Genomic DNA, 27,976 nt, shown 5'->3' with positions numbered 1-27,976 from the left:
GAGACGAATAAGGCGATCATGGCACAAGTTATCTACAGAAACAAAAGCATTTGTATTTTAATGTAAAAAAATAAATAAAACACACAATATGTTTGGTGGGAAAAAGTTTATTGAGTACCAACACAGGTTTTAAACTTGTAAAAGTCAAGTTATTTCTGTCCTTTAGAAAATAATAACTCTGATGCACAACAAAGAAATTACCCCAGAGCTTTACAGGTGGGTAGTTACTTTTTAATTTAGAAAGGTAAAAAAGAAACTAAATTTGAAACCAACATGCAAAATATTGCATTTTCTATTAAACATTTTCTATTTAACAGATTTACTTGTCCTTGAAAATAAGTGGCAAACGACAGCTAAGCCTGTCTAATATTCCTCTCCTTCCTCATCCTCCTCAAATGAGTCGATCCCAACCTCTTCATAATCCTTCTCCAGGGCAGCCATGTCTTCTCTGGCCTCAGAGAACTCTCCCTCCTCCATGCCCTCTCCAACATACCAGTGGACAAAGGCCCTCTTGGCATACATGAGGTCAAACTTGTGGTCGAGACGGGCCCAGGCCTCAGCGATGGCTGTGGTGTTGCTCAGCATGCACACAGCCCTCTGCACCTTGGCCAGGTCTCCACCAGGAACCACCGTTGGAGGCTGGTAGTTGATGCCCACCTTGAAGCCTGTGGGGCACCAGTCCACAAACTGGATGGTGCGTTTGGTCTTGATGGCAGCGATGGCCACATTGACATCTTTGGGCACCACATCGCCACGATACAGCAGACAGCAGGCCATGTATTTACCATGACGAGGATCACACTTCACCATCTGATTGGCTGGCTCAAAGCAGGCGTTGGTGATCTCAGCAACAGACAGCTGCTCATGGTAGGCTTTCTCAGCAGAGATGACTGGAGCATATGTGGCCAGAGGGAAGTGGATGCGAGGGTAGGGCACCAAGTTGGTCTGGAACTCCGTCAGGTCGACATTCAGGGCTCCATCAAAGCGAAGCGAGGCTGTGATGGATGAGACTATCTGGCTGATCAGGCGGTTCAGGTTAGTGTACGATGGGCGCTCAATATCGAGGTTCCTGCGGCAGATGTCGTAAATGGCCTCATTGTCCACCATGAAGGCACAGTCAGAGTGCTCCAGGGTGGTGTGGGTGGTCAGGATGGAGTTGTAAGGCTCCACCACTGCTGTGGAGACCTGGGGGGCCGGGTAGATAGCAAACTCCAGCTTAGACTTTTTGCCAAAATCAACAGAGAGTCTCTCCATCAGCAGGGAGGTGAAACCTGAGCCAGTGCCTCCACCAAAGGAGTGGAAGACAAGGAAGCCTTGGAGACCTGTGCACTGATCAGCCTAAAGACACAGAGACAATTACAAAGACTGTGAATATAAACAAAAAAAAGCAAAGCATGGCTTTATATACATTTTTCTGACTGCTTCCAGCACATGGTCTCATGAAAATGAATGAACTGCAAGGCACCCTGTTCAAAGGCAAAGCCAGAGTAAACGTGAATTAAAACCTGATGGCTACCTCAAAAGTGCCTTACCAGTTTGCGGATTCTGTCCAGGACAGAGTCAATGATCTCTTTGCCGATGGTGTAGTGTCCACGGGCGTAGTTGTTTGCTGCATCTTCCTTTCCTGAGATGAGCTGCTCAGGGTGAAAGAGTTGACGGTAGGTTCCTGTGCGCACTTCATCTGAGAAAGACAAGAAGGCCATTTAATCTGTTACAGGAAGTGTTATTAGTAGATAAATCATTTATATATATTTGAATCATTTAACAGGCCTATGGAGACACCTCTTTCTTTGAGCTATCACACCATGCAGATGAACAAATGGATGATTAGAGTAACTTCCCTCAATTTTCATATGAAATCTCTGTCTTGCAACAGTAATGCATTAAATTCATCCATGATACTACCCTCTGAAATCACACATTCCTGATATCTAAAAGCATAACAAGCTCCACATCACTACTGACCAATGACAGTGGGTTCCAGGTCAACAAAGATCGCTCTGGGGACGTACTTCCCAGCCCCAGTCTCACTGAAGAAGGTGGTGAAGGAGTCATCGTGACCTCCTACAGGCTTGCGGCTGGGCATCTGGCCGTCCGGCTGGATGCCGTGTTCCAGGCAGTAGAGCTCCCAGCAGGTGTTCCCCATCTGGACACCAGCCTGGCCTACGTGGACAGAGATGCATTCACGCTGGAAGAGAAGAAGGTGAAAAAACGGGGCAGGGAGGAGGGAGGGGGAAAACAAAAAAAGGCAATGCAGTTAAAGGACAGGATTGCAGCAACTGTATGTTGTTCTCCAGTTAAAGCTTTAAACAAGGTGGAAGATGTTGACTTTTGCTTTCCAAGATGTCAACAAGAAAGTTTTTTCCCAGTCACATTTTACACATAAATGCTTCAGTTTCAGGAACTCAAAGGAAAAAAAACAAAAAAACACTCTGCCACTAGGTGGAAGCAAAGAGTTACATGGGATGCAGTTGTAAGAAAAAGCAAAACAGATTTGCTGCAGCTGCCACCAGATCTCATGTGCCTGTCTATGAGTGAGGCCCAGGAGCTGAGAAGCAGGTCGAGTTTAGAAGACAACTGGACCTTTAACACTTACACTACCAAGATGACCCTGATAAAAAGACAACGAATGCATTGGCCGAAAGAATGACACAATACTACATGTGTGTACACATTCGTTCGTCTTTCTGTCGGCCTACTTTGGTTCAACTTTCCATGTCCCTGCCTTAATGTGAGGTCTCCAACTACCTGCCCCACCACACACATGCATGCATTCCCCAAGATAACAAGCTTTGAATATAATTAAACTCTGAATAGTCATTTCCTGCAAATAGTCTCTTTCTCTCTCTCTCTCACACACACACACACACACACACACACACACACACACACACACACACACACACACACACACACACACACACACACACACACACACACACACACACACACACACACACACACACACACACACACACACACACAGAGTGCTGTGTTTGATCACTATTTTGAAAGCAGTGACTGAAGAATTAGCTAACACTGGTTTAATTTAGAGAAGGATGGAGACTGCGCATTAGACAGATCCTGAAGGGCTTCAAAAGAAGGCACTGGAGGATTTAGGAAGCCCTGCAGTACTGACATGTACTTTATCAAGCAATAACAATTCAGAGAAACTCATTAGGCCATCTATGAGTTGCAGGATTTCATTTGACTCAACATCTTTTCTTGTATTGGCATTAGCCTCACTTTATTAGTCCAAAGATACAGGATTGTCAATACAAAACGGATTTTGTGAGCTCTAAGCTGACATGTACAAGCACACATTTGGACCTAGACTAAAATATCTATTTCTGGGTCTTCCACTCCATATCCCCATGACCACCTTTGAGATACTATATATCCCCACCTGCTGTTATTTTTACCCTTCCCCCAAACTTTCCCCCTTCTCAGTGATCAGACAGACAGGGGAAAGTGCTGGTGGGTGAAGGATGAGAGGCATGTATTGAGTCAGTTGTTTCATCAAATCTATGTTGATCAATGATTCACTATAGATACATTCAAGACTTCATCATCTGAAGCTGCACAAAGCAAAGGTGACCCTCTCCAGACTGCTTTCCAGGTTAGCAGAGCTCTGTGCAGCAGCTATTTTGGGTTCCTCCCGCTAACCTGACACCAAGCAGTGAAGGCTGACAGTTTCTGTAAACACTGACTGGCAGTCCCCAAAATAGTGGTCACCGCCAGGCTGAAATTTCCACCTGAACTGCTGAAAGCTTTCTGCAATCTACAAACAGTTTCTCCCATGCTGACAACCGTAAAGGCCGCAGATATTTTATGATGTTGATACTTGAATGTCGAGAGTTACGTAAGAGTTGACTACAAAGCACTTCCAAACCGAAAGCCTTTTCCGTCCCTGGAACCTGTCGGGGTGTGTCTGTATCTGATGAAACAAGGGCACATTCCACCATACAGACTTTAGATTCCAGTTATGCCTGTGACTAAAATGATAAGTAGGAATAAATACTGTAGATCCTGTCAGGGAGTGAGAGAGGAAAGGTGAACAAGAGAATAACTCATTTGTCGAAAGCTTTTTCAGGTCAGCAGACACAGGAACAAAGATCCTTTAATACCCCATCATGACAGCACACTCTGCCTCGATAACAGGAAAATAGACAATGCACCATAAAGACAAGGTGAGGATAGATAATGATTTAATGGAGTCTCGTCTAGACCCAAACTGCCAGCATTTACTTTATTACATGGCTTTGACCCTGGCGAACTGTGCATCAAGAGCTAAATCAGATCCATTAAGTGATTCTTTGCGTGTCGTTCCATTTTATATGCTTACATGTTCTTTGAATGCTTCCTGTGTCTAAATCCACATGTTTAGAGTGGATATCTAACTGTTGCCACCCACAGATCAGTCACTTTATATCTAATGGGTGGACTGGCATGATTTCATTTATTAATTTATTGAGGTTATTCACAGTCTCAAGTGGAGGACCGTTGCAGTGGTGTGTGTGTGTGTGTGTGTGTGTGTGTGTGTGTGTGTGTGTGTGTGTGTGTGTGTGTGTGTGTGTGTGTGTGTGTGTGTGTGTTCGCACAATAAAAAACAGAGGAATTTGTTTCATCTGGCGTCTTACATCAAATGATCATAAACTGTAAATGAATGCCCTGAATACAATTTCATGTGGATGTTCGGGTCAAGGATGAACTCTATTGATTCTGATAAATAATACATAGCCGCTTGGCATTCCCTGTGGTGATAAGCCCTCAATGGCAGACTATCCTACATCTGTCTCCCTTCAGGTCCAATTGCCTGATCGACCACCAGACAGGTCAACCAGGCTAAAAAGCTACAGGGTAACGATTGAACAGTTAAACTGCGGCATGGGCAGCTCGGTTCAGGCAGCATGACTCGAGAATCACCACTGAGTGTCCACTAACCGATTGGCTCGTGACCTTTGCTGTGCACATGAATACCTCCAAGCTAAAGCGCGCTTTACAGCTTATTGTTGTCATGATTTGTTCTGAAGAGCCGTGCTGAAGCTGAACTTGCCTTGCACCTCATTGTACTCCAAGCGTGGATTATGACAACTGTAAAAAATATGTTGCACAAGGAGTGGAGCAGCCAGTTTCATTCACTTCTGACCCTTGGTCTATTTAAATAGATGAACCTTTACTTTGTGTATATATTGTTTTTCAGGGTCCATGATCAGGTTAAATAAGCATGTTACAGCCATATAGCAAGCATTTAGTGTAGCACTTTGACACTACAGGCACTAAAGTTTATGGATCAGGACTATTTGATCAGGGTGGGTATACTGTCGTGTACACATTGATACCACTGGGTTTGTTAACCAGTACTGACAGTGCTAACAAGCTGTGTTTATATTACACTATGCAAACAGAACACAAGACTTGTGTGTCTACTAGTTCAATTCCTGTTACAGAAAAATAAGCCTAACCATGGTAGCAGGTTTTCTCAGTTTCATTTGGCATGGATTAGCTATTAGTCCCATTTTACTACAAGTGTCTTTGTTCTCTGCTGTGCAGAGGCAACTTTTACTGTTCCGACTGTACCATGGATGTCTGAACTTGGAGGGAAAAGTCTCCTTCCTGCCCTGCAGAAACACGTGTCTGAGCAGACTTGTTGGGTGCATTATAAACCAGGCCTCCATTCCTTACTGACACGTATATCACACACCTAACCACCCAGTAGCCTAGAATAATTTATTGAAAGTATATTGACCCAATCTGAAATATACTGGACTGCTGATACAACAAATGCAAATAAATAAATAAACCACACTGTGTACATCTCATCTATATTCCATGTGTTTGTGTCTGCTGGTGTGCTGGAAATGTGGACTGATCATTACCACCTGCTCATCCAGGCCAGCAGCCAGCTCAGCCTTACTGCCACTCATCTATTTCTGACACAAGTGTCACGGGGGTGGGGGGCGCTTACAGCACAGTTGCCACATCGCACCTTCACATTTACAAGCACATTTAAATGGAGAATATTCAACCCAAACTGTTGAAGAAGTGCTTCCTCAGTTTTTGGATGATAAACAAGCGATAATTTCTCTTCAGCCAAAAGTAAAAATATACTTACCATTGTAGATTCTTAGTAGAAAGTCCTTTAAGAGAAAATAAACCTGTAGCTGTCTTTAGACTTTGGGGAGCGTCTCACTGCTGCCGTCAATGTGGTGCGGGTGAGTAAGTATTGCCAGGTGGGCGAGGAGCTGTCACGTTACATTCAACTGCAAACCACTCCCACCTGTATGTTTCGCGTGAGCGCGCACGGCGAGCGCGCAGGCCGTTTCGATATATCGCGCGATACTAACCAGCAGACGTGACCTCAGTCACAGGTAGGCTATCAAATCACTGTCACAGGTGGATGTAGCGACTGACAGGACGCGCAGCTTTAAGGCTGTGTTCACAGACATCCTGGAAATCTCAGAACTGTCATAAACAGAGCAGCCATCACTGAACTCAGTGACACAAATATAACTAACATACAACATCACTCTAAGCATTTCATCTTCAATCACTGTGGGAAATTCTTTGGGACATAATGTCAGAGCTTGAGAGGTGCAATTACTCAAATACTGTACTTAAGAACAATGTTGAGGTACTTGATGTATTTCCATTTTATGTTTATTCTTTATTCTTCTACTTCACTAATTTCCAGACATCCTAAGCTCCAACCTGATAAAACATAGCAATTCATTTCTATTAATTTTGGTTTACTTATTAATTAACTTGATTAATTCTTTGCTTTGTTTATAAAAGAAATGGTTTATTTGCTCTTTAAAGTCACCTCCACAACGTTTATAATAAAATGGGTGCAAGGATTTTTATTTATCTATGTATTTTTTGCAGTAATCAGTCATGCCAGTGGTATATGAATCACTTTTATTTACCTATAACTGTATGTGTATGAAACGGCCATGCCTGCAGTCAGTCATCGTGTGGGTGGGACAGACACCCCTGCAAACTATTCCATAACGCCAGCCCTCCTCAGCCATTTCACTGGACAGGCTGTCATTGTAACCATTTGAAAGCTAGAGGTCGTAGTTGCTTCACCATGAGTCACTAAATGGTGTGACAGGAAGTCATGTGACATCCTGGAGTAGAGCTCTTACCACAGTGGGTATTGCAAAGTGTTTCTGTATGTATGTCTCTGTACAAACAAGCCAACTTTCTGTGTAAATTAGCATTGTCAGAGGCGTATTTTTTAATGTTGCTTGCCATATGTGGCTTCCTCAACAAAACTTAAAATATTTTGCAGAGTTTTTACAACATATTTATCTCTCACGGCCTCAAAGTTGTGCATATAGTCTCTTTACTAGATTTCTTTCTTTCTTTCTTTCTTTCTTTCTTTCTTTCTTTCTTTCTTTCTTTCTTTCTTTCTTTCTTTCTTTCTTTCTTTCTTTCTTTCCTTCCTGCACTAGCATTATGACCTATTAGAGATAAGCCTGAACAGTGAGGCATTGAGCAATGTATACTCTCAGACAATGGAAGTGGGACATAGCTTTATGACTCTGGCAACACCTATCAGGGAACAGCAAGGTGTGTGCTTTCCCAGTAATATGCAACAATACTTTAGCTCATCTGAACCAGAACTGAAGATTGTCTGGGCAGAGTTCACATTTGCTCTACTTTGTGCTATACAGTATTTAAAAGTCATGCATGACAAACAGGATTAAAGTCAGTCAGTTTAGGTCGTGCTGAGTGAGTCTAATTCTAGTGTTGGGGTGAAAATTATTATTATTTTTCTCAAAACAGTTGATTATACTGACTCAACACTCCAATATGGTTCGGTATACAGTGGATCCCTGCTGGTGTTCAAAGTGGTCTGACCAGTTTTGATCATCACTGAGCTGAGCATACTGCCTTTGAGCCATAGCATTGTTTGAGTTTGGGTTACGCCTGCCAACTGAAACAGGCAGCTACCCAAATGAAACTCATGTTGAGTATAATTGAGGTCATGTGAACAATAACCTATTACATACAAATGCCTTTCTGGACTGAATGGAAGGACAAGGACACTGAGGTCTTTATTGCCTTATTCATTCACAGATTCTCTTTTCTTGTTGCATATGAAGAAATCCTTCCAACAGGCTAACATGCACTTGTTGTTTACTCCATCTAGTCAGCTGATGCCTTATGAGGCGTTGACACATATTCAGTTTCTCTCCTCTCCCAAGGGGTTGAACTAACAGGGGAGGAGGAGCAGGTCTCATATATATTGTATTGCTTCATAAAGACTGGCAATTCATCATAACTCATGAAAACTGTGTGGGAAAGTGGTATGCTTGACAATGTGTTTCATCTCTGTAAAAATACGTGTTAACAGAAGTCTCCTTACATTTTGAAAATGGATTTTACAGAGAAGAATTAAGATAAGTTAGAGCTTTCACAGTGCAAATTACATGTAAAATTAAAATTGACTGTGCATAGTCCCTCAGAAGGTAAGTCTACTCTCCTTGCACAGTCATGACACAGCATTATTGTAGTGGGCAGGAATGATTTTCTGTAGCGGTCCTTACTACAAAGTCTCCAACCAAAAACACTCTGACTGATTAGTAGGTCATGCAGTGGATGTGAAGTGTTGTCTATTATGTTGAGCAGTTTGTGCAACACTGTTTTGTGAACAGCCAGCTCTAGAGGCTCTAGAGCAGTCCCCAGCACAGATGAGACAGTGTCAATATTACAAAATGACAATATGACATTGAAAATTGCAGTCATAGTGAATAACTCTAACACCTGAATTCCAAATCTTCCAAATAATTATATACAATTCTTTGATGACTGGATTCTTTCTCAGATTATTGTTAATCATAAATTTTCCTACTACAAAAGATCCTCAAAGCAACAGGTTTTTCTTTTACATCTACATCATAAAGTCATGCATGAGAACTTGCCAAGTGAATCTACATTAGGTTACCTTCCCTTCGTTTGGGTTCCCGCTTCTGCTCTCTGAAACATGAGGTGCACATACGCACCGGTGCAAAGCACTCACAGACTCACACAATGAAAAGGGTGGTGACCTCCTTTGGCATTGTGTGTATGTCTGTCAAGCGGATGACCTTATCCTGGTCTCATCAGTAGGTTCTCTGATTACAACTCAGATCAAATCACTGTTCACCTTAAGCTGCAGGTATAAAAACGCAGAGTAACACAGTTGTATGCAGCACAAACCTCCCACCGATACCTGGACATTGAAGAGGAGAGATAAACGATGGTAAGATGTGTGACAGGGTAAAGGCATGCTGCTATGTGTATTAACAGATGTGACATGTACTGTTTTTTAATCAAAGCATGACATATTTTACATTCAGACAAAAGGATTTTAATGTGCATCAGTCCACAACAAACTACTATAAGTAGTTAAAATTCTTTGTAGTAGAAATGTGGAAGAACAGAACCAGAAGCTTCTGGTAATTGAACCGTGTTGCTCACTTGTTCTCTGCAGCGTGAGTGTATCTCCATTCATGTGGGCCAAGCTGGGGCTCAGATTGGCAATGCATGTTGGGAGCTGTACTGCCTGGAACATGGGATTCAGCCAGATGGACAGATGCCCACTGACAAGACAACTGGAGGAGGAGATGACTCCTTCAACACCTTCTTCAGCGAAACAGGGGCAGGGAAGCACGTTCCCAGAGCCATCTTTGTCGACCTGGAACCCACTGTCATTGGTCAGTGCCTGTTGCGTGGCTGATATATAACATAGAAACTGTAGGATGCTGTCATGTATTTATCTAGTTTTATTATTGTCAAAGCTAAATTTGGACCTTTGGAGTTGGATGCTGTTGCATTTTTCATCTGTGCAAATTTGCATTGAATTAACTTAAATTCAAAACAACTCCAACATAAAACTTTGTTAAAATGTAAACAGCATGAATGACCATGATAACATCACATTCAGTTCTTCACAGCAAATGTATACCTATTTAACTTCAGGTTCACTCATTCAGTGAATCGGTTTGTCATCACTGTTTTGTTCTCCAGATGAGGTGCGTACAGGAACTTACCGGCAGCTGTTCCACCCTGAGCAGCTGATTACAGGAAAGGAGGATGCTGCCAACAACTACGCCCGAGGACATTACACCATTGGAAAGGAGATCATTGATCTGGTTCTGGACAGGACTCGTAAACTGGTGAGACTGTCTGAAAGAGCTGAGAGTGCATGTTTCAAGTATATTGATTTTTTTTTCTCGACTAAATTATATTCTTATTTTTAGGCTGATCAGTGCACTGGCCTGCAGGGATTCCTCATCTTCCACTCCTTTGGTGGAGGCACTGGCTCAGGTTTCACCTCCCTGCTGATGGAGAGACTCTCTGTTGACTATGGTAAAAAGTCTAAGCTTGAGTTTGCTATCTACCCGGCCCCCCAGGTCTCCACAGCAGTGGTGGAGCCTTACAACTCCATCCTGACCACCCACACCACCCTGGAGCACTCTGACTGTGCCTTCATGGTGGACAATGAAGCCATTTACGACATCTGCCGCAGGAACCTCGATATCGAGAGGCCGACTTACACCAACCTGAACAGGCTGATTGGACAGATTGTGTCTTCAATCACAGCCTCGCTTCGCTTTGACGGAGCTCTGAATGTCGACCTGACAGAGTTCCAGACCAACTTGGTGCCCTACCCTCGTATCCACTTCCCTCTGGCCACATATGCTCCAGTCATCTCTGCTGAGAAAGCCTACCATGAGCAGCTGTCTGTGGCTGACATCACCAATACCTGCTTTGAACCAGCCAATCAGATGGTAAAGTGTGATCCTCGTCATGGTAAATACATGGCCTGCTGTCTGCTGTATCGTGGCGATGTGGTGCCCAAAGATGTCAACTCTGCCATCGCAGCCATCAAAACCAAACGCACCATCCAGTTTGTGGACTGGTGCCCCACAGGCTTCAAGGTGGGCATCAACTACCAGCCTCCAACGGTGGTTCCTGGTGGAGACCTGGCCAAGGTGCAGAGGGCTGTGTGCATGCTGAGCAACACCACAGCCATTGCTGAGGCCTGGGCCCGTCTCGACCACAAGTTCGACCTCATGTATGCCAAGAGAGCCTTTGTCCACTGGTATGTTGGGGAGGGCATGGAGGAGGGAGAGTTCTCTGAGGCCAGAGAAGACATGGCTGCCCTGGAGAAGGATTATGAAGAGGTTGGTACTGACAACATAGAGGAAGAGGATGAAGGAGAGGAATACTAACTTCATTAAGGCCTGCATTTAAGAGAAAGTAAATTCATACTAACTGACATTTGAGATCTCATTTTTAAATGGGGCATTTAGTTTTGTGTAGTGAAGAAAAATGTATAATATTAAGACATCTTAACACAATTCAATCATTAAGTATCTCTGAAAATAAGTTGCACCAAAGGACTCTCCTTGTACAGTGAAAGTATATTCTTAATACTGTGACAAACATTCATCAAACAAACCTAATCTGAAAATGTTTGTAAAAATATCTTGAAGCTTGGAACATGAGGATTACATTTGAGAGAATCATTAGTTCAGGTACTGTGTAAAAGCTGTATTTGCATTCAAAGCGAAGAAACGTGGTCAAACATATCTTGTGTTGGGCCTTCACAGATCTCTCCTCTCTGCTCTATCAGACTGAAACTAAGACCAAACCCTCTCTTTTGTGCACCTCCCCCCACTATCCTCTCCCATGCGGAATGTAAGTTATGAAAGGGCTCCTATGTCAGTTCCTATATACCATTCAGCTGTGACTTTGTGAGAGCGGGAGAGAGAGAAAATAACTGACTAACTCACTGACTAGTGTTGTTTGTGTAGCTCATGCTGAGACAGTGGCCTGCAGCAACAATGGGATCCCAGTCGTGTATGAATCACAGCTCTGTGATCCTGGGAGGGCTGCTGAAAAATAGTGCAGAGGTTAAGCAGAATACTGGCCTGGACTTTTCTCAAAACTTCGGTTGGAGTTTAATCTTTTACATTCCAGTGCTGTGTTAATTTCCAATGTGATGTCTCTCTGTATATACTGATTAAGCTGAAACTGTGCATATTTTCATGTTATTTGTATCATCTAAGCACACTGGGTTAATGCATTTGATGATTAAGAATAAAGAACTTGATAGAATTTCACTTTTTTACATATAGATATTGTGTGATTATTCATGTAATGGTTGAATATAGACACAGGGTGGACTGTATTTGTGTGCTGATGAGTGTGTGGGTGCAATGCATGCATAAAATAAGGACAATGACTCAGCAAGCCCACAGTCCTTGTTAAGTGCATGTATATTATATGTTAAGAAATCTTCAGGGGTGAACATTTGCATGCATTCCCCAAGATAACAAGCTTCAAGCTTTGAATATAATTAAACTCTGAATAGCCATTTCCTGCAAATAGTCTCTTCTCTCTCTCTCTCTCTCTCTCTCTCTCTCTCTCTCTCTCTCTCTCTCTCTCTCACACACACACACACACACACACACACAAAATGGCAAAATAAGAGAAAAGTATTATAGAGAAAGAGGTTCATTTCTGCATACACAAGGGTCTAATCTGACGCAGACAGACAAAGCAGATAAAGATGTAAGGGCGGGTAATGTAACAGACAGCATTAAGGACTTCCCTCCTTTTTTTTCAAACTGCTGTTCCCTCCCGCCAATGAGCTATGCAGCTGCTTGCTGTACTCTCCAGCCTGCCCCCTCCACATCCTTGCCTATAAAAACCCTGACTCTCCCTCTCTTCCGCACTTCTGCCTTGCGTCTGAATCCTCAACGTCAGTCCAAAGGACAAGCAGATAAAATGGTGAGTAACCGCTCAACTGATGACGTAGCCGTGAATTTTCAGCCCTCTCTTGTCTTCAGCCTCCCTTTGTCTCTGTTTCTTAGCATTAGATGGATTAAACGGCAGGGCCTCTTTAATGCTCATAAGGACTCTGCTGTTGAATTGAAGGTTACTGATACAAAGGGAGCTTTATCCTGTTTAGGAGACAGGAGTTTTAGAAATGAATTTATGTAATGAAACTTTTTAGAGCATGGCTGTTGAGAATTGAGGGAGAGGAACACACTGGTATAGTTACATATGACTACAAAGCTCTTTAAGTCCTTTCTGTGCTCTTAAAGAATCTAGGTCAGATGACAGACACTTTACGAGTTAGACTGCTTTGTAATTTTCACACTTGTGTGACGTACTACAGCTTGCCATAAAGCAGGAAACAAATGAAACTAAAGGGAAAAAACTTCAGTCTTAATTGTGTTTGTTTAAGAATTACAGTAATCTTGACAAAAAAGGAGAGATCAGGGTAATCGTGGCAGTGGGGGATGGATAGAAAGAACAGAGAAAAAGAGGAGTGGTCAGGTCTGGGCCGTATGAGTTAGTTGGCCGCCATTTTGCAGCTGTTGGGAGTTTTTGGTTTGAGGGAGATGTGGGGAGAGAGAAAGGGAGGGAGCCATCCCTGACTGTTACACAGCACTATGCAGCTGGACAGGATGGGGGAGGAGAGAGGCACAGAAGGGGAGGAGATGAGGAAAGGGAGGAGAAACAGGATGGAGAAGTGGGGGAGGGTTTTCCCCTCTTATTGAAGCACATGGCCTTCCTGTCTGCCTTAAAGTGCCTTAGTTGCACCTTTTACAGGGAAACTCCATATAAGTGGTTCTTAAGCAGAAGCTCGAGGTGGGGGGTTCAAAACTGCATGTCATCTTTAGCTTTTTTCCTGCCCGCATTTCCTGCATTCTACTGTAATAACCCATAGTGCTGACTCTGGTCAGTCTAATAGCTGCTTCCATTTAAATTCTGGTTTGCTCGTACACACTTTGAGCAGCTGAACCCTTGGCAAACAGGATTCAGCAGTCAAAGATTCTTCTCTCCTCTCTGAACTGAATGCCGACATCATGCCAAAGATTGTCATCAAACATGGAGTTTAAAAAACAGAACATGGGTGCCACAGAACGTGAATGAAAAACAACTGACATTAAATTTTTTACTGATTTTCTTAAAAACAAATAACATGAAACCACTCAACTGAACTAGAGAGGACATAACTTGTAGACCACTACAGCTCGTCTGGCAACTTGTGGCACTGTGCTCGTGCGAGTGTTTCAGTGGACGACAATTCAATGTGAGAGTGAAAGAGAAAAGCCACCATGGATAAAGGTTTCAGGGAAAACTGATCAGTTCCTACTGCACCGGACAGATAAAATGATCTGCCTGATCTGCAAACAAGTGAATTCGATGCTAAAGAAACCTAATGTTAGGTGCCATTATCTGACCTATCACAAAACACTACAACAAGCTCATGCTTTTCCTGTGCGTCCCTCAGTCATATGGTGGCACTCTTTGAGAATGGCTGTACTAGTCAATGCTACTGGGAATTACTTGTAAGCAGCTGGTGTTGAGTTAGGCAATAAAGCAAAAAGAGTGATACTTGTATAGTAGTAAGTGTATGTCTGATAACATATTAGTTGGCAGCCTCCTTTAATGAACCTGTCTCCCCTCTTTCCTTCAGCGTGAGTGTATTTCTATGCATGTCGGCCAAGCCGGAGCCCAGATGGGCAATGCATGCTGGGAGCTGTACTGCCTGGAACATGGGATCCAGCCAGATGGACAGATGCCCAGTGACAAGACTATTGGAGGAGGAGATGACTCCTTCAACACCTTCTTCAGTGAGACTGGGGCGGGGAAGCACGTACCCAGAGCCATCTTTGTCGACCTGGAACCCACTGTCATCGGTCAGTAATGCATAGAATGTGTGTAAATAAACACACACACAGATATCTTTCATAGACCATATTTTCCTTTTTTCCCTTCTCCTTGCTCATGACTTTGTCTTGATATTTCCATTGCATTTGTTTGATTTTAAGTTGCACAAATAAATAGCAGTCGAACCTAAAACCCATGAACCAAGCTGACACTTGACTTCACAACTCCTAACTTGTAAAATTTAAGGTATACTGTATGTATGCTGATGATACTGTATACTTCAAATTAGAACAAGTTTAGACAGTATATGAGAAAGTATAATGTTTGAACACTCTTATCACATTAGCTCTTACTCTTCTAATTTCTTTGAATTGTTTGTTTGACAGATGAGGTGCGCACAGGAACTTACCGGCAGCTGTTCCACCCTGAGCAGCTGATTACAGGAAAGGAGGATGCTGCCAACAACTATGCCAGAGGACATTACACCATCGGCAAGGAAATCATTGATCTGGTTCTGGACAGGACTCGTAAACTGGTGAGAGTTTAATTAGTTTGCTGGCCCGGTTTAGCATTTGGGCAGGCTTGTCTTTTGCTTAAACAAGACTCAGTCCACCAAAAGGCATATTTACAGTAGCTCTTTGCAGTGAATCCAGTTATAGAAGAAACGCCCAGAAAGGAGATTTCTCGTTATTTTGTGCTTTTTGCTATTGTGCAGCGGGAATAAATAGAATAATCAAAGCATAATTTCCTTACAGGCTGATCAGTGCACTGGCCTGCAGGGATTCCTCATCTTCCACTCCTTTGGTGGAGGCACTGGCTCTGGTTTCACCTCCCTGCTGATGGAGAGACTCTCTGTTGATTACGGAAAGAAATCAAAACTTGAATTTGCTGTCTACCCAGCCCCCCAGGTCTCCACAGCAGTGGTGGAGCCTTACAACTCCATCCTGACCACCCACACCACCCTGGAGCACTCTGACTGTGCCTTCATGGTGGACAATGAAGCCATTTACGACATCTGCCGCAGGAACCTCGATATCGAGAGGCCGACTTACACCAACCTGAACAGGCTGATTGGACAGATTGTGTCTTCAATCACAGCCTCGCTTCGCTTTGACGGAGCTCTGAATGTCGACCTGACGGAGTTCCAGACCAACTTGGTGCCCTACCCTCGTATCCACTTCCCTCTGGCCACATATGCTCCAGTCATCTCTGCTGAGAAAGCCTACCATGAGCAGCTGTCTGTTGCTGACATCACAAATGCCTGCTTTGAACCAGCCAATCAGATGGTAAAGTGTGACCCTCGTCATGGTAAATACATGGCCTGCTGTCTGCTGTATCGTGGTGATGTGGTGCCCAAAGATGTCAACTCTGCCATCGCAGCCATCAAAACCAAACGCACCATCCAGTTTGTGGACTGGTGCCCCACAGGCTTCAAGGTGGGCATCAACTACCAGCCTCCAACGGTGGTTCCTGGTGGAGACCTGGCCAAGGTGCAGAGGGCTGTGTGCATGCTGAGCAACACCACAGCCATCGCTGAGGCCTGGGCCCGTCTCGACCACAAGTTCGACCTCATGTATGCCAAGAGAGCCTTTGTCCACTGGTATGTTGGAGAGGGCATGGAGGAGGGAGAGTTCTCTGAGGCCAGAGAAGACATGGCTGCCCTGGAGAAGGATTATGAAGAGGTTGGCACTGACAGCATGGGAGAGGAAGATGAAGAAGGAGAGGAATATTGAAGGGCCAAACATCATCCAGGCTTTACCATCACCCATTCCAAAAGTTATCATGAACGTAACACATTCCCAGCAACATTCTGATAATCTGTGGTGGTGATATATCAGTGTTATCAATAAAAAATTCTCACGAAACTTTTAAATGAACTTGTGATCATTCCTGAATTCTTCCAGCATAGCTTGACAGGCAATGAAGCACATGTATTGTAAAGTACTTACTGTAAACAACAATAGTCAAACACCTTCCTGGCCCAAAAGACTGATAAGCCTTTTATGCTGAGTCATTTGGTGTGATCTCAGACTAATGTGTTTTGTATTTAACAATTACAACTGTGACAGATTATACCTGGCAACCTGAAAACTGGTAGTACTCGTACTGCGGTGAGAATTTCAAGAAGTACTGTCTCCAGAGATACACTGACAAACTATATGGGCAAAATAAAATCATTAGCAGTGCCCAAAGAAATTTCATCAAAGTAAACGTAGATAATAAATTCTACATTTTGTTAGATTTGCTAGTCATCCAGGGGATTTTTCCAGCAGTGTTTTGCTGGATTTTAGATTATGTTCACAAAGCTCCCATTCATTTACGAGGGAAATTCTAGCTTCTCTTCCTCTGCCAGTTTCCTGCCTTTGATTATTAGCCTGCCGTTGATTCAATGACATGTTAATGATCAGCCACAAACAACACAATGGACTGGGCAGGGCTTGAACCTGCAGCTGCATCCTTCAGCCACTAGATGGGAACAATGTGACCAGCCAGCAAAGTTGTGTGAGTTGGTTTAGTCCATCAATCTGCACATAAATAAGTTTAGCCAAATTAAACATGACCAGTCAAAATAACTATGGCATTTCATGATGAGCTCATCATGTGATCCTGACCAGGTGAGTCATACAGTCAACTAAAAACCTACTTTTTACTCTGTTAAGTTACGTTTCTCTGGTAAGTACAGTGCTCTCACTTAACCATGAGTTTACAAAGGCCTAATTGTCCTCTATAGCCACGACTGCAATATTCTGCTCATTTGTGGACACAATTATTTGTAGCCATAATCAGTTGTGGAGGAAGTATTCAGCTGATACAACATGTAAGAACACCCCATTAGTCATCCATCCATCCATCCATTATCTATACCGCCTATCCCTTTCGGGGTTGCGGGGGGCTGGAGCCTATCCCAGCTACAATGGGCGAGAGGCGGGGTACACCCTGAACCGGTCGCCAGCCGATTGCAGGGCCACATGAAAGGACAAACAAACATTCACACTCACACTCACACCTACGGACAATTTCGAGTCATCAATTAACCTAATGAGCATGTTTTTGGTCTGTGGGAGGAAGCCGGAGTACCCGGAGAGAACCCACGCATGCACGGGAAGAACATGCAAACTTCACACAGAAAGGCCCCGCCTGACCCGGGGATCGAACCGGCAACCTTCTTGCTGTGAGGCACGCGCACTACCTGCTGCACCACCGTGCAGCACCCCATTAGTCATGTAGTCAAAATTTTAAGCACAGAGGTATTACCAGTAAAATGTATTTAAAGTACAAAAAATTACTTATTATGTAGCAGATTCGCCCCTGGCCTAATTCTATATTTTTGGCCTGTCTGTTATATCATTGGACTGTTATTACTTAATAATAATAATAATAATAATAATAATAATAATAAATGCTGTGAAAAAAAACAAACAAAAAACAATGGGTAGAATGGTGTTATAGCACAACAATTAATCATATTTTATGAATTGGCTTCATAGTTGTATGTGATTCTGCAAAGTAGCGAGAATTCATTAGTAAGCAGCGTGCCGGAGATAATGATTTTTGAAACAGACGACTCACCTGAGTGGCTGTCACAGTCGGTATCCTTGACAACCAGGGGAAGTTGATTTGATAGGGTAAAGCACGTTATCACACCGCAACAGGCAGACGTTGAGGCAGGGCTGCTCTCGTGACGTTGCATGTTCTAGACGCTCTATTTTTTTTTTTTTTCTCCCAGCTGAGACTGACGTAGCGCGTGCAGCTTAGACCCGCGCACGGGGCGATCAGTGCTGGCTGTCCGCTTGTTTTCGCCGTGAAGACAGTAGATTTAGACCGCAGAGGCGTAACATTAGCGGTACGCTGCACGCAGACTTTGTTGTTAGACAGTGTTTGTGTCGGGGCGGTGGAGAGAAAAGACTCAAGAAGGTGGAGGCTGTCCGTGCGGCTGTCACGAAGGGGGAGAGCATTCCAGAGGCACCGCTATCATAACTAATTCATTGTCGCTCCAGAGCGGCGGACAGGCGGCTAAACCGCTCACTCATTAGGCTTGAAGACTCAAACGGTAGGTGAATAGCTTTAGCTAGTCGTTACAAGTTGTAGCTAACGGACCATGTAGCCTAGCTGCCGCAGTTTATTGCAAATGTCCAACTTGAACATAACATTAATACTGTGTAAAGTAAAGTTAATGGCACCTTGAATGCTTACAGCATGTACTTTAATATAGCTGGCACCTGTGCAGAGAAGTGCCCGTGTATGTAAGTTTGTGTAGGCCCACTGTCATGTCAGCAGCAGTTGTTAGATGCCTTGACGCTAGAAATAACGTAGCAATAACACTTGTGTGAACGCATGGCTGTTCCCGAGGGGCCAGAGAAAGTTAAGCTTAGTTATTTTATCTCAGTTTGGAAGTCCCCCCTCAGCCCCGAAGCTGTATTAGTCCACTCACAGTTAATGCGATTGGCATGGTGGTTAGCATGCTGACTCTGTGTCTATAATGGAACCACTGACTGTGCTGATGTGTTATCATTTGAAGGGCACACTTGGTCAGTGCACGTTTAAATACTTATGCTACAAGCGTAAACATGTTATTTTAAAAGATTTAATAAATTAACCTCAATAGGACATACATAATATATCTATCTATAGCTAATTTCGCTTGTATAAGACAAAAACAAATCCTTCTTAATTAATTGTGTGTTACGTATAAGGAAAGTTAAATAAACAGTGTCTTATTAGCATAGTCCACAGCATTCAGCATATTTGAGTTGAAGTGCTCCACAAAACATTTTTGTCACTTTAATTGTTTTAAAGTTATGGCTATAGGTGTAGGAGTTAGATTACAGTATTATAAATCAATATGGCATTAGAGCTTGTATGATGCATGATGACTCAGCCCTGAAAGTGTTTTTTTGGTGTAAGAATAAAGCTATAACGAGCAACTCTTGTCAATGCCGATCACATGTTGGCTGAACTTTATAGTACAGCTTTAATTAAATCCGACATCAATACAAGTACTAAACAGTCTGTTTCCACTAACTCATTAATTTCAGGCAGCTTGATCTTAACTATATTAACACTGGAATAACGTGATGGATTTTGAAATGTAAATAAACTCACCTCTTTGGCATTTGAAATTTATTTCATCTGTGCCTTTGAACAGACAAAGAATGGCTGAAGTGAATTTCATTTAATGTGCAATGAAAATGAGATGAAATAATGTCACATAGACACATTAGCGCTCACTGCACAGGTGTTTTCAATTACTCTGACAGATTAGCCCCCTGCTCAGGTTAAAGCTGGGCAGAGCATGCTGGGAATTAACGTGATGTCATCAAACAACATGTGCGAATAGTGTCCTGACCTAACAGATGCAGCAAAAGGATTGTGTGGGAGATGTCAATAAGGTTTTGTCTATACACGCCCATAGAGTCCTGAAAAAAGGTCTAAATAGGCAACATAAGTGAAAATGCTTGTATGGGTGATCCATTGGTTTTTAGATCCTTTAATTCCAAAATAGGTAATGATATGTTTCCATAATGTATATATGTCGGCACTTAAGTGTACAGAATGAAAAACAACTCTGTTTACATTGCACTTTACCTTCTTTAGCCATTCCTTAGACAGCCCATGTTGTATGTGACCACTCGTCTGCAAATTAAATAAATAATGTGCACGGAGCTGTTTCTATTCCTTTTTAGGATTTTAGGAAATACCATAAATACCAAGGTTTTCCACGTATTTTGTCAGAGTGCAGAAATGTGTGTCTATTCAGAGTGGGCTATATTCTCAATAGGAAAGTTTTGTTTCCCTCTCAGGGGTGTTGTGGTGAGGAGTGACAGGAAGCAACATGGTGGATTACTATAACATTCTGGGAGTGTCCAAAACAGCCTCTCAGGACGACATCAAGAAGGCGTGAGTATCTTGGGAGTCTTTCCCAAGTGGGCTATAATTTATAAACAATTGGCCTGAATATAAAGTACAGTACATATGAGTATATTTGAAATGGCCACCTTTTATTAAACCTTTAAAATGTTGTGGCTGCCTCAACAAAATGAGCAGTTTCTTATTTTAATGTGTCTGGATTTTATGAACTTTCAACCACATTTGAATTTGATTTCAAACAAACACATTGTTACATGTAGAAAACATGACAAAAGACCAAAAATACAATACCTCATTATACACTGAGACAAAATCCAGTGGTTTGAGAACCACTGGTATGAAAAATAGAGTCTTATTTTTCCAAGGCTTTCCATAGTTATAGTTGTTGTTGCTTGTATGTATCTGTTTATATGAGTGAGTCTGTGTTGTGTATACAGGTACAGGAAACTGGCTCTTAAATGGCATCCCGACAAAAATCCAGACAACAAGGAGGAAGCAGAGAGAAAGTTCAAGGAATTGTCTGAGGCCTATGAAGTCCTATCTGACAGTAAGTCAGTGTGTGTGTCTGTGAGATGAGTGGCGGTTGATCTTTATTGATTCTGTCAGTCATGAATCTGCTTCTCTGTGTAACGATGACAGGCTCCTCTGAATGTTGCATGTTACATATTCGTTACATTGTTAAATCGCGCTCCTTTCTTCTTCTACAGAGAGTAAGCGTGATGCATACGACACATATGGAAATGACAGAACACGACACACAGGTGAATAAAAACCCTCTGTAATGAGATATTGCTGCATTGTTATGGTAATAGTTTGGAAAATCATGAATGGTGGTGACTTCAGTTAAATTTTAGGATTGTTTGTTTTGCTCATCCTCTTGCTCTTTCACCCACACCTTTTTCTCTGGCTGTTGTTACCCTTTTTAACATCCCTTCTGCTCTCCTCCCTCCCACTTCCCTCTGCCTTCCACTTCACTTACTCTTCCCCCGTTCTGGCCCCTAAAATGTTTTCGCCCATCTACTTTTTCTCTTTCTTGGTTGCTCATCACCTACCTGACCCTGATGATTTAATTTTCCAGGTTCCTCCAGCTCCGACTTTTCATCAGATTTCCCAGGATTCACCTTCACATTCCGCAGCCCAGATGAGGTGTTCAGAGAGTTTTTTGGTGGCCAGGATCCCTTTGCTAGCTTCTTTGGTAAGCCATACGCAATATACATGTGGGGTTATATTAGGATTTTTCATGTTCCATCATTTCATGTATGGTGGCAAATTAATACTATCAGGTGTGTGCAAACTTTTTCCCTTGGAGGGCCAAAACTGAAACTTTTAACGGTGGGCCACAGGCCAAAAGCAAGTGTCACTCACCCATTCAAGTTAAAGGTAAAAAATAACTTATAATTAGGGACCCTACATATTTCTAGAACATTTTTACCTCATGGAAAGTTAAACAGTACGAACATCGATTTATGTATTTATTTTTACTAGAAACATCAGGCCGGCCAAATGGAACCTTATGGTGGGCCAACTTCAGCCCACAGGCCCAACTTTGGGTAGCCCTGCTATAATCAAAGTGATTGGTCACTTATCGGTATAAATTCCTATTTTTGACGCTTCCCCTCTGGCCACCTGTTAAGTAAACATCTTTGTTAATTAGCCTTGTAAGACTTGACTGTAATATTTCATCTCACCTAACCTTACAGTATTCAGGTAATTATAAGTGTCTCTCTTTCACTTCTGTCCTCCAGATGACTTCTCGTCCTTTGGAGGCTCGTCCTCCCGCCTCGGCCCCAGTCGGTTCTTCTCTTTTCCTTCTGCGGGAGGTAAACCTAAACCTAACCAATCTGGTTGGGTTAAGTTTCACGATTTTGAATGACGGGTTATGGATTTGTCTTGTCATTCTTTTCTCTGTATTTTAAATATTGGGACACCTCACAGCACTTCTACCCACTTATATTCACACTTTCTGAGTAGTATTATTTTCACACAGGCTGATGTTCTGTAACGAAACATTAAAAGATTAATCAGTCTCCTCTCTTTTCCTCTCCTGATCATCTGTCCTTCTTCAGTTGAATTCACTTCCTTCTCCTCTTCCCTGGGTGGTCTGGACGGGATGGACAGCATGGGCGGAGGGATAAGCAACTTCAAATCAGTTTCTACCTCCACTCGCATCATAAATGGCAAGCGCACCACCACTAAGAAGTACGCAATGCGGTCCAAACTGTTTCATGTTCTTTCTCATTGTGTTTTTGATTTTATTTGAATGCAACTGGATATTTGAATATTTTCCTAGGGTTACATTTTGCTTTTTTATAACTACAAAGTATGGCTGTAGACCTATCATTATGTCCCTTTTACAACATTAATAATGTATTTACATTTGATAAGACAAAATAAAAGAAACAGTGACACACACACACACACACACACACAAAAAACAGTGATGGATGCATTCTACTACCTTCTATTTGTGCATTTGTATCGTCTACAGAATAAAAGAGAACGGGCAGGAAAGAATAGAAATTGAGGAGGATGGGGTGTTAAAGAGTGTCCTAATCAATGGTAAGATCACACACACGAATGGTGTGACTTAAAAATTTGGTAAATAAGTCATATTTTTTGTGATTTCTATTAGATGTAAGATATTAGCTTAAATATAAAACTGTGGCATCCCTACAGAATGTATATCTTGTTGCTCCTCTTAATTATGCATTTCTGCATGTGCGTACACGTTTTTTCATGTTGCTTGTACACAGACACACCTGTGTTGTGTGTATTCCCAGGTGTGGAGGATGAAATGGCCCTCGCGCTGGAGCTGAGCCGACGAGAAGGACGGCCCAGTCACTCGCCTCAGAGGCCACGTATCCAAAACAGAGCACCTGCTGAGCCTGACAGATCTCGCTCCAGCCCTTACTCTGCAGCCACGCATCGGTCATTTAGCTCCGCCCCCTTCTACAACTATGGGGTTGCGGCAGGCAGTGAGGATGACGAAGAAGATGAAGACCTGCAGATGGCTTTGGCATGCAGCCTGTCAGAAATGGAAGCCCAGCAGAGAGCAGCTGCTACCGACTTCATATCAGGTGCTGGGGGTGGGGGCAGAGCCATGCGTGACAAAGCTGGTGGCCGTAAAGGAGGTTTGAATGTGGCTGGTACTGAAAAGATTGTTGCAGGGGAGAAAGACGAAGAGTGGCAGTTTAAAATGAGCTCAAGGCCTGGAGGTGGGTGGGAAAAGGAGGGACAGGGAACCAGGCAGCCAGGCTTCTCTCCTGAGTCACCCGCAACTTCCAGCACTACGCCATTAAGCAGTGAAGAAGAGGTTGAACCTGGCATAAAAAATAATGATGTCAGCGTGAAAAAGAAAAAGAAGTGCGGGTGTATTGTGTGCTAATGCAGTGTGTGTGTGTGCGCGCGGATTTTGGATGCCTTATTCTTTAAACTTACCTCAGTGTTGTGCCTACAGCCAGACTCTAATGTTAGCTGATTGACTTAATTTGAGACAGTGCCTCTACTAATCACAAGGCTTTCATGCAGTTAACACCTCTAAAAGACACGAGTCAGCTTCAACACAGAATTTGGGGTATTTTCACATAATTTGCCAATACAGCAAAAGTTAAAATGGTGCGAAGCAATACAGATTGTTTCTGAATGTGTGTAAATTTGCCAAATATTAACAGACTGAAAAGAGTGGGGGGATTAAGAGGGATTTAGCTGCCAGTGATTTGTATCCCACTAAGGGCAGAGTGTTGTGTGTGAGCATGTTTTTCTGTGTGTGTTTTGGTCAGTTGAGACCCTGCCATAGAATTTTCTCACTCCGACTCTCAGTCAAAGGGAATGTATCAGAACCGTGTCACAAACAATAGATCAAAACCTAAAGTGGGTCACAGAACTTTCTCTGGTGAGTTTCATCGGGACATAGAAACTAATCTGATAAAAAAAGACCTCTGTTTACTGGTCAACTGAAGCACACACTCACAGGCTTGTAAATACAAGTGCATTGTAAATACGCGCAGGCTTGCCAGACACAGTTGTTCAGACTGGTAGCGCCACTCTTACGCTGTTGCAGAGTTGGAATAGTAAAGAGCTCATGCAGCCTGAAGGTGCTTTTGCTACGGTATCATTACTGTAATTGTTCAGAGTAGATTGCTTGAATGATGAATGAAACTTGAATGATTCAAGTAGATTGCTGGAGGGGCAGCACAGAGCATGAAGCGCAGAGTAGAATGTATACAGCATTGTGACTGATTGTAAACTACGGTTACAGATAATCATGACATAAGTCTTTTCTATTTTGACCCTTCTGGTGCCTTTGCATGTTTGGACAACTCTACTGTGTGTTTACATTGCTTACGTTACCGCTGCATATGTGCCAAGTCAGAAAAACAGATCTTTTCCTGGCAGCACCAGCTTTCTAGCCCACCCTGTCTCCAATAGAAGAAAATGGTAAAGCTGTACATGCGTGAACTCATGTTCACTCATGAGTGTTGTCAGGTGTTCTGCAGAGTGAGAGTGATTGAATGTAACTGCATTGTGATGGTTATGCGAATGTTTAAAAATATGGAGCTTCATCACCAAATCAGGGCTCGTGTTGATTCGCCTTGAACTGGTTTGAACTGTCGGGGTAGGAGAAATACAGTAGCTGCATTTTCCTCTATCAGCGTGCCCTTTGGCAAAACACTAAACCCTCTTGTTGCACTCCTAAGATTGCATTAATACTTAATAAGTATGAAAAATCTGCAAAAAATGGACATATCTTGCTTTTCATTTCAAATTGTGATGCCACATCTGCAGTTTGCGAGTTTACAGTCAACGAAACGTGAAGTTTTGCAGTTTACATTTCAGCTGCTGCTACGTTTATTGGCATATACATCCCCACTTTTGCTTCAGAGCAAAACACGTCACATTAACAGTGTAGTGAATGGCTTTAGCGACGGATGTCTGTGCAGAGAGATGTGAAGAGAAACAAAGCGCTGACTGTGACTGCTGCTGGAAAATGGCTCGACTCGTCTGCCCGAGGTGTAGGCGTGTTATGTGGACAGAGAGAAGCAGAAGTGAACGAAACCCAAACTTTAATGAAAGCACAATTTTTGTCTGATCGAACTCAGCATATGAGTTACACTACAAAACACACACTACAAAACCCACACATGCACGTATTTATAGTGACATGCTAATAACTGTTTTTAATGTGATTGTTGCTGTGTCTGTGAAATAAGGCTTAAAGTAACACAAAGCTCCGTTGGTGCCAAAACACAATGGTGTTAAAAATAATTACTAAGTAATATGTCCTAAAAGTATTCTCTGCTGCTGTCTTAATGAGTACCATCGTACCGGCAGTGTCTTCTTTCTCCGCCCCGCTTTTAAACTGCTCACGGAGCACAAAACGTCTGTTATTTGGTTGTCCTCTTTTTCACGAGTGCTTGATTTGTTTTACATTGCGTGAGATTTGCTTTCACTTTAAAGGTTAACTTTCACCGCTGGCAAATAAGCACAGCTGTGGCAACGTAATTCAGATCATTTTGAATCTGAGTTGTTCTTCATCTCTCCGAACAGTTATGGAGGGTGGAGGGGGAATGAGAGACCGAAAGACCGAAATGGTTTCTAAATATAAATCTGCCTGTATCACATCTGTACTACATTGAACTGCCATGTGTTTTGTTTTCTTTGTTTTTTTAATTTTCAGACTGTTACAAGGTAAATGACAAATAAAGACTGAGCAGAAGAGGAGTTGGGACATTTGATTTTTTTTTGCAGTGATAGTTACGCATTTTCGCTGTCACTGATCTCATGCTGTAGTAGAATTACATTTGCAACCACAACAAATAGTAATACATCAGTGATATTGATAGGAAAAATGTAATGACCCCTTTATTCATTCTGAATGATTCCTCCTGGGTTTGGATCTCTAAAGCACTACAGATGTAGCTCGGCCATTTTAAAAAGAAAGAAATGAGAGTGCATGTGATTTAATTTTAAAGACACAAAAAGATGTTGTCTGTTCGCCTTATGGCTCCGCTCATTTCTGAATCTTCAGCCTGTTCTTCTTGTCTCATCTAGCCACTTCGCAGACAGCACATTGTGCTCTGATCGTCTACATCCTGGTTTTACACACAGCCTAAAGCTTATTTGGTGTGAGACAGTTTCACTTGTTCTGTCGTTTTCAGAGATAGTGACCATGATGTTGCAAAGAAAGAAGATATTTCTTAATTAACTAAAATGTTAGCTGTTTTCCAGTAAATTTGTCACCAAAACCAATCAAAACAACAGCAGCCATGTAAACATCCAGGCGGCACCTCATCCTCATCACACATTTTCAGATGGCCACACAATGTTATTAGATCTCACAGGCTGCTGTCAAGCATGAAACTTTATGCCGATCTCTTTAATCTCTAAAATTTGTATTTCGTTCATCAGTTGTCACCTTTTAATGGCTGTCGTTGTCATGCAGTGTGCTGTAAAGTGATCTCATTGTGATATCAAAGAAATAAAGCATTATTTTTTACATTCACGATGTGACAAACACACATTATTGTGCTACATTATGGGGACTTAAGTTACTTTGTCTTACACTTCCTGCTTCCTGTTTCAGACTCAGACTTCGAGGCCTTCTCAAGCTAACCCGAATGGCTCACGCTGCTCTGTGCCCTAGCCCTGCCCTGAGGTAAAGAACCAGTGTGAACCTGAAGCACCCTGAAATTTGTTCAGTCATTCCATATCCTGCCCCTCAAACCTCATGTAGATCAGATCAGACCAGGAAGTCCCATCTCTCTTAGAAGTCTCATTTATAACGAGTGATGCCTATGGTACTTGCATTACTGATAAATGTCCTTGTACATCTATCCTTACAGGTCAAAGGTCAATTCCCCATGATGCACTTGTCTCTCTCTGCCCAACACGGCTCCTTCCTGCTGAATAACATTTAAAACTCTTTACAGATGTGTATTTTCTATGTATGTGTGAGTGTGTGTACGTACTGTAGCTCAATGTGAAGCGAAAGACTGGAAACTTTGTATTTTGAAACGCAAGGAAATAGTTCTTATCATCTCTGCATTGACTGACAATGTTTCAGCTGAATTTTCATTTGAATTTATGCGTAAAAGTGGAAACTGATGAAGGCAAATAAAGAAAATGCTTCAAAACGTATGAAGCAGAGAAAATAAAGCATTTCCTGCTGACTACTCTGGTGGTAGTTTATCTGTGCAACAGGGAATGTCAGGGTCACATCAGCTGGAGATAAAATGCCAAAAAGCCAGCTGTGATTTAAAAAAAAATCAACTTGTTCAAATTGTAGCACTGTTTTTAGCTGTTCCACCCTTTGTGCTGCAGAGGGCGCTGTGTGAACAACTGAAGCGCAAAAGACAAATAATGCTCCATAGAAACATTGAGATGCATGGATTTAAAAGCAGTAGACAGCAGTTAAATGAATCAGCAC

At 42.5% G+C, this 27,976-nt stretch overlaps 4 protein-coding genes across 5 annotated transcripts; 3 read left to right on the top strand and 1 right to left on the bottom strand.

Moving 5' to 3' along the window:
• Nucleotides 1-94: 94 nt before the first annotated feature.
• On the bottom strand, nt 95-6,278 carry LOC139340325 (tubulin alpha chain). The gene is made up of 4 exons (XM_070976101.1): nt 6,116-6,278; nt 1,966-2,188; nt 1,533-1,681; nt 95-1,338 (listed from the first exon to the last, which is right to left on the bottom strand). The coding sequence occupies exons 1-4, from the start codon at nt 6,116-6,118 to the stop codon at nt 364-366; spliced, it is 1,350 nt and encodes a 449-aa protein (XP_070832202.1). The 5' UTR covers nt 6,119-6,278; the 3' UTR covers nt 95-363.
• A 3,267-nt stretch (nt 6,279-9,545) lies between these two features.
• On the top strand, nt 9,546-11,225 carry LOC139340321 (tubulin alpha chain-like). Its single transcript, XM_070976095.1, has 3 exons — nt 9,546-9,704; nt 10,018-10,166; nt 10,251-11,225. Exons 1-3 carry the CDS (start codon nt 9,584-9,586, stop codon nt 11,223-11,225), a joined length of 1,245 nt encoding a protein of 414 aa, XP_070832196.1. The 5' UTR covers nt 9,546-9,583.
• Nucleotides 11,226-12,551: 1,326 nt separating this feature from the next.
• Nucleotides 12,552-16,555, top strand: LOC139340781 (tubulin alpha chain). The gene is made up of 4 exons (XM_070976765.1): nt 12,552-12,789; nt 14,489-14,711; nt 15,069-15,217; nt 15,438-16,555. The coding sequence occupies exons 1-4, from the start codon at nt 12,646-12,648 to the stop codon at nt 16,413-16,415; spliced, it is 1,494 nt and encodes a 497-aa protein (XP_070832866.1). The 5' UTR covers nt 12,552-12,645; the 3' UTR covers nt 16,416-16,555.
• Nucleotides 16,556-18,411: 1,856 nt separating this feature from the next.
• Nucleotides 18,412-27,721, top strand: dnajb2 (DnaJ heat shock protein family (Hsp40) member B2). Of its 2 annotated transcripts, XM_070976434.1 has the most exons (11): nt 18,418-18,733; nt 20,484-20,580; nt 20,988-21,097; nt 21,258-21,311; nt 21,629-21,745; nt 22,296-22,370; nt 22,617-22,749; nt 23,039-23,109; nt 23,331-23,627; nt 27,134-27,205; nt 27,393-27,721. In XM_070976434.1, the coding sequence occupies exons 2-10, from the start codon at nt 20,516-20,518 to the stop codon at nt 27,160-27,162; spliced, it is 951 nt and encodes a 316-aa protein (XP_070832535.1). In that variant the 5' UTR covers nt 18,418-18,733; nt 20,484-20,515; the 3' UTR covers nt 27,163-27,205; nt 27,393-27,721. The 2 variants fall into 2 exon arrangements, with proteins under 2 accessions (XP_070832534.1, XP_070832535.1); XM_070976433.1 differs by lacking the exons at nt 27,134-27,205; nt 27,393-27,721 and having other exon boundaries at nt 18,412-18,733; nt 23,331-24,046.
• Nucleotides 27,722-27,976: the final 255 nt, after the last annotated feature.

Source organism: Chaetodon trifascialis, chromosome 12 (genome assembly GCF_039877785.1).
Source record: "Chaetodon trifascialis isolate fChaTrf1 chromosome 12, fChaTrf1.hap1, whole genome shotgun sequence".
In the NCBI taxonomy this organism is placed as follows: Eukaryota; Metazoa; Chordata; class Actinopteri; order Chaetodontiformes; family Chaetodontidae; genus Chaetodon; species Chaetodon trifascialis.
This window is presented reverse-complemented; position numbering and strand designations above follow the sequence as displayed.

Excerpts from the sequence above, each read along its gene's own strand:
- dnajb2 (XM_070976433.1), top strand. The coding sequence starts at position 20,516 with ATGGTGGATTACTATAACATTCTGGGAGTGTCCAAAACAGCCTCTCAG. Across the intron at positions 20,581-20,987 it reads CAGGACGACATCAAGAAGGC|GTACAGGAAACTGGCTCTTA; the intron begins GTGAGTATCTTG and ends TTGTGTATACAG. Across the intron at positions 22,750-23,038 it reads AAGCGCACCACCACTAAGAA|AATAAAAGAGAACGGGCAGG; the intron begins GTACGCAATGCG and ends TATCGTCTACAG.
- LOC139340781 (XM_070976765.1), top strand. The coding sequence starts at position 12,646 with ATGAGCTATGCAGCTGCTTGCTGTACTCTCCAGCCTGCCCCCTCCACA. Across the intron at positions 12,790-14,488 it reads AAGGACAAGCAGATAAAATG|CGTGAGTGTATTTCTATGCA; the intron begins GTGAGTAACCGC and ends TCTTTCCTTCAG. Across the intron at positions 14,712-15,068 it reads CCTGGAACCCACTGTCATCG|ATGAGGTGCGCACAGGAACT; the intron begins GTCAGTAATGCA and ends TTTGTTTGACAG.
- LOC139340325 (XM_070976101.1), bottom strand. Across the intron at positions 1,682-1,965 it reads CCTGGAACCCACTGTCATTG|ATGAAGTGCGCACAGGAACC; the intron begins GTCAGTAGTGAT and ends TGTCTTTCTCAG. Across the intron at positions 1,339-1,532 it reads TGGACAGAATCCGCAAACTG|GCTGATCAGTGCACAGGTCT; the intron begins GTAAGGCACTTT and ends CTGTGTCTTTAG.
- LOC139340321 (XM_070976095.1), top strand. The coding sequence starts at position 9,584 with ATGCCCACTGACAAGACAACTGGAGGAGGAGATGACTCCTTCAACACC. Across the intron at positions 9,705-10,017 it reads CCTGGAACCCACTGTCATTG|ATGAGGTGCGTACAGGAACT; the intron begins GTCAGTGCCTGT and ends TTTGTTCTCCAG. Across the intron at positions 10,167-10,250 it reads TGGACAGGACTCGTAAACTG|GCTGATCAGTGCACTGGCCT; the intron begins GTGAGACTGTCT and ends TCTTATTTTTAG.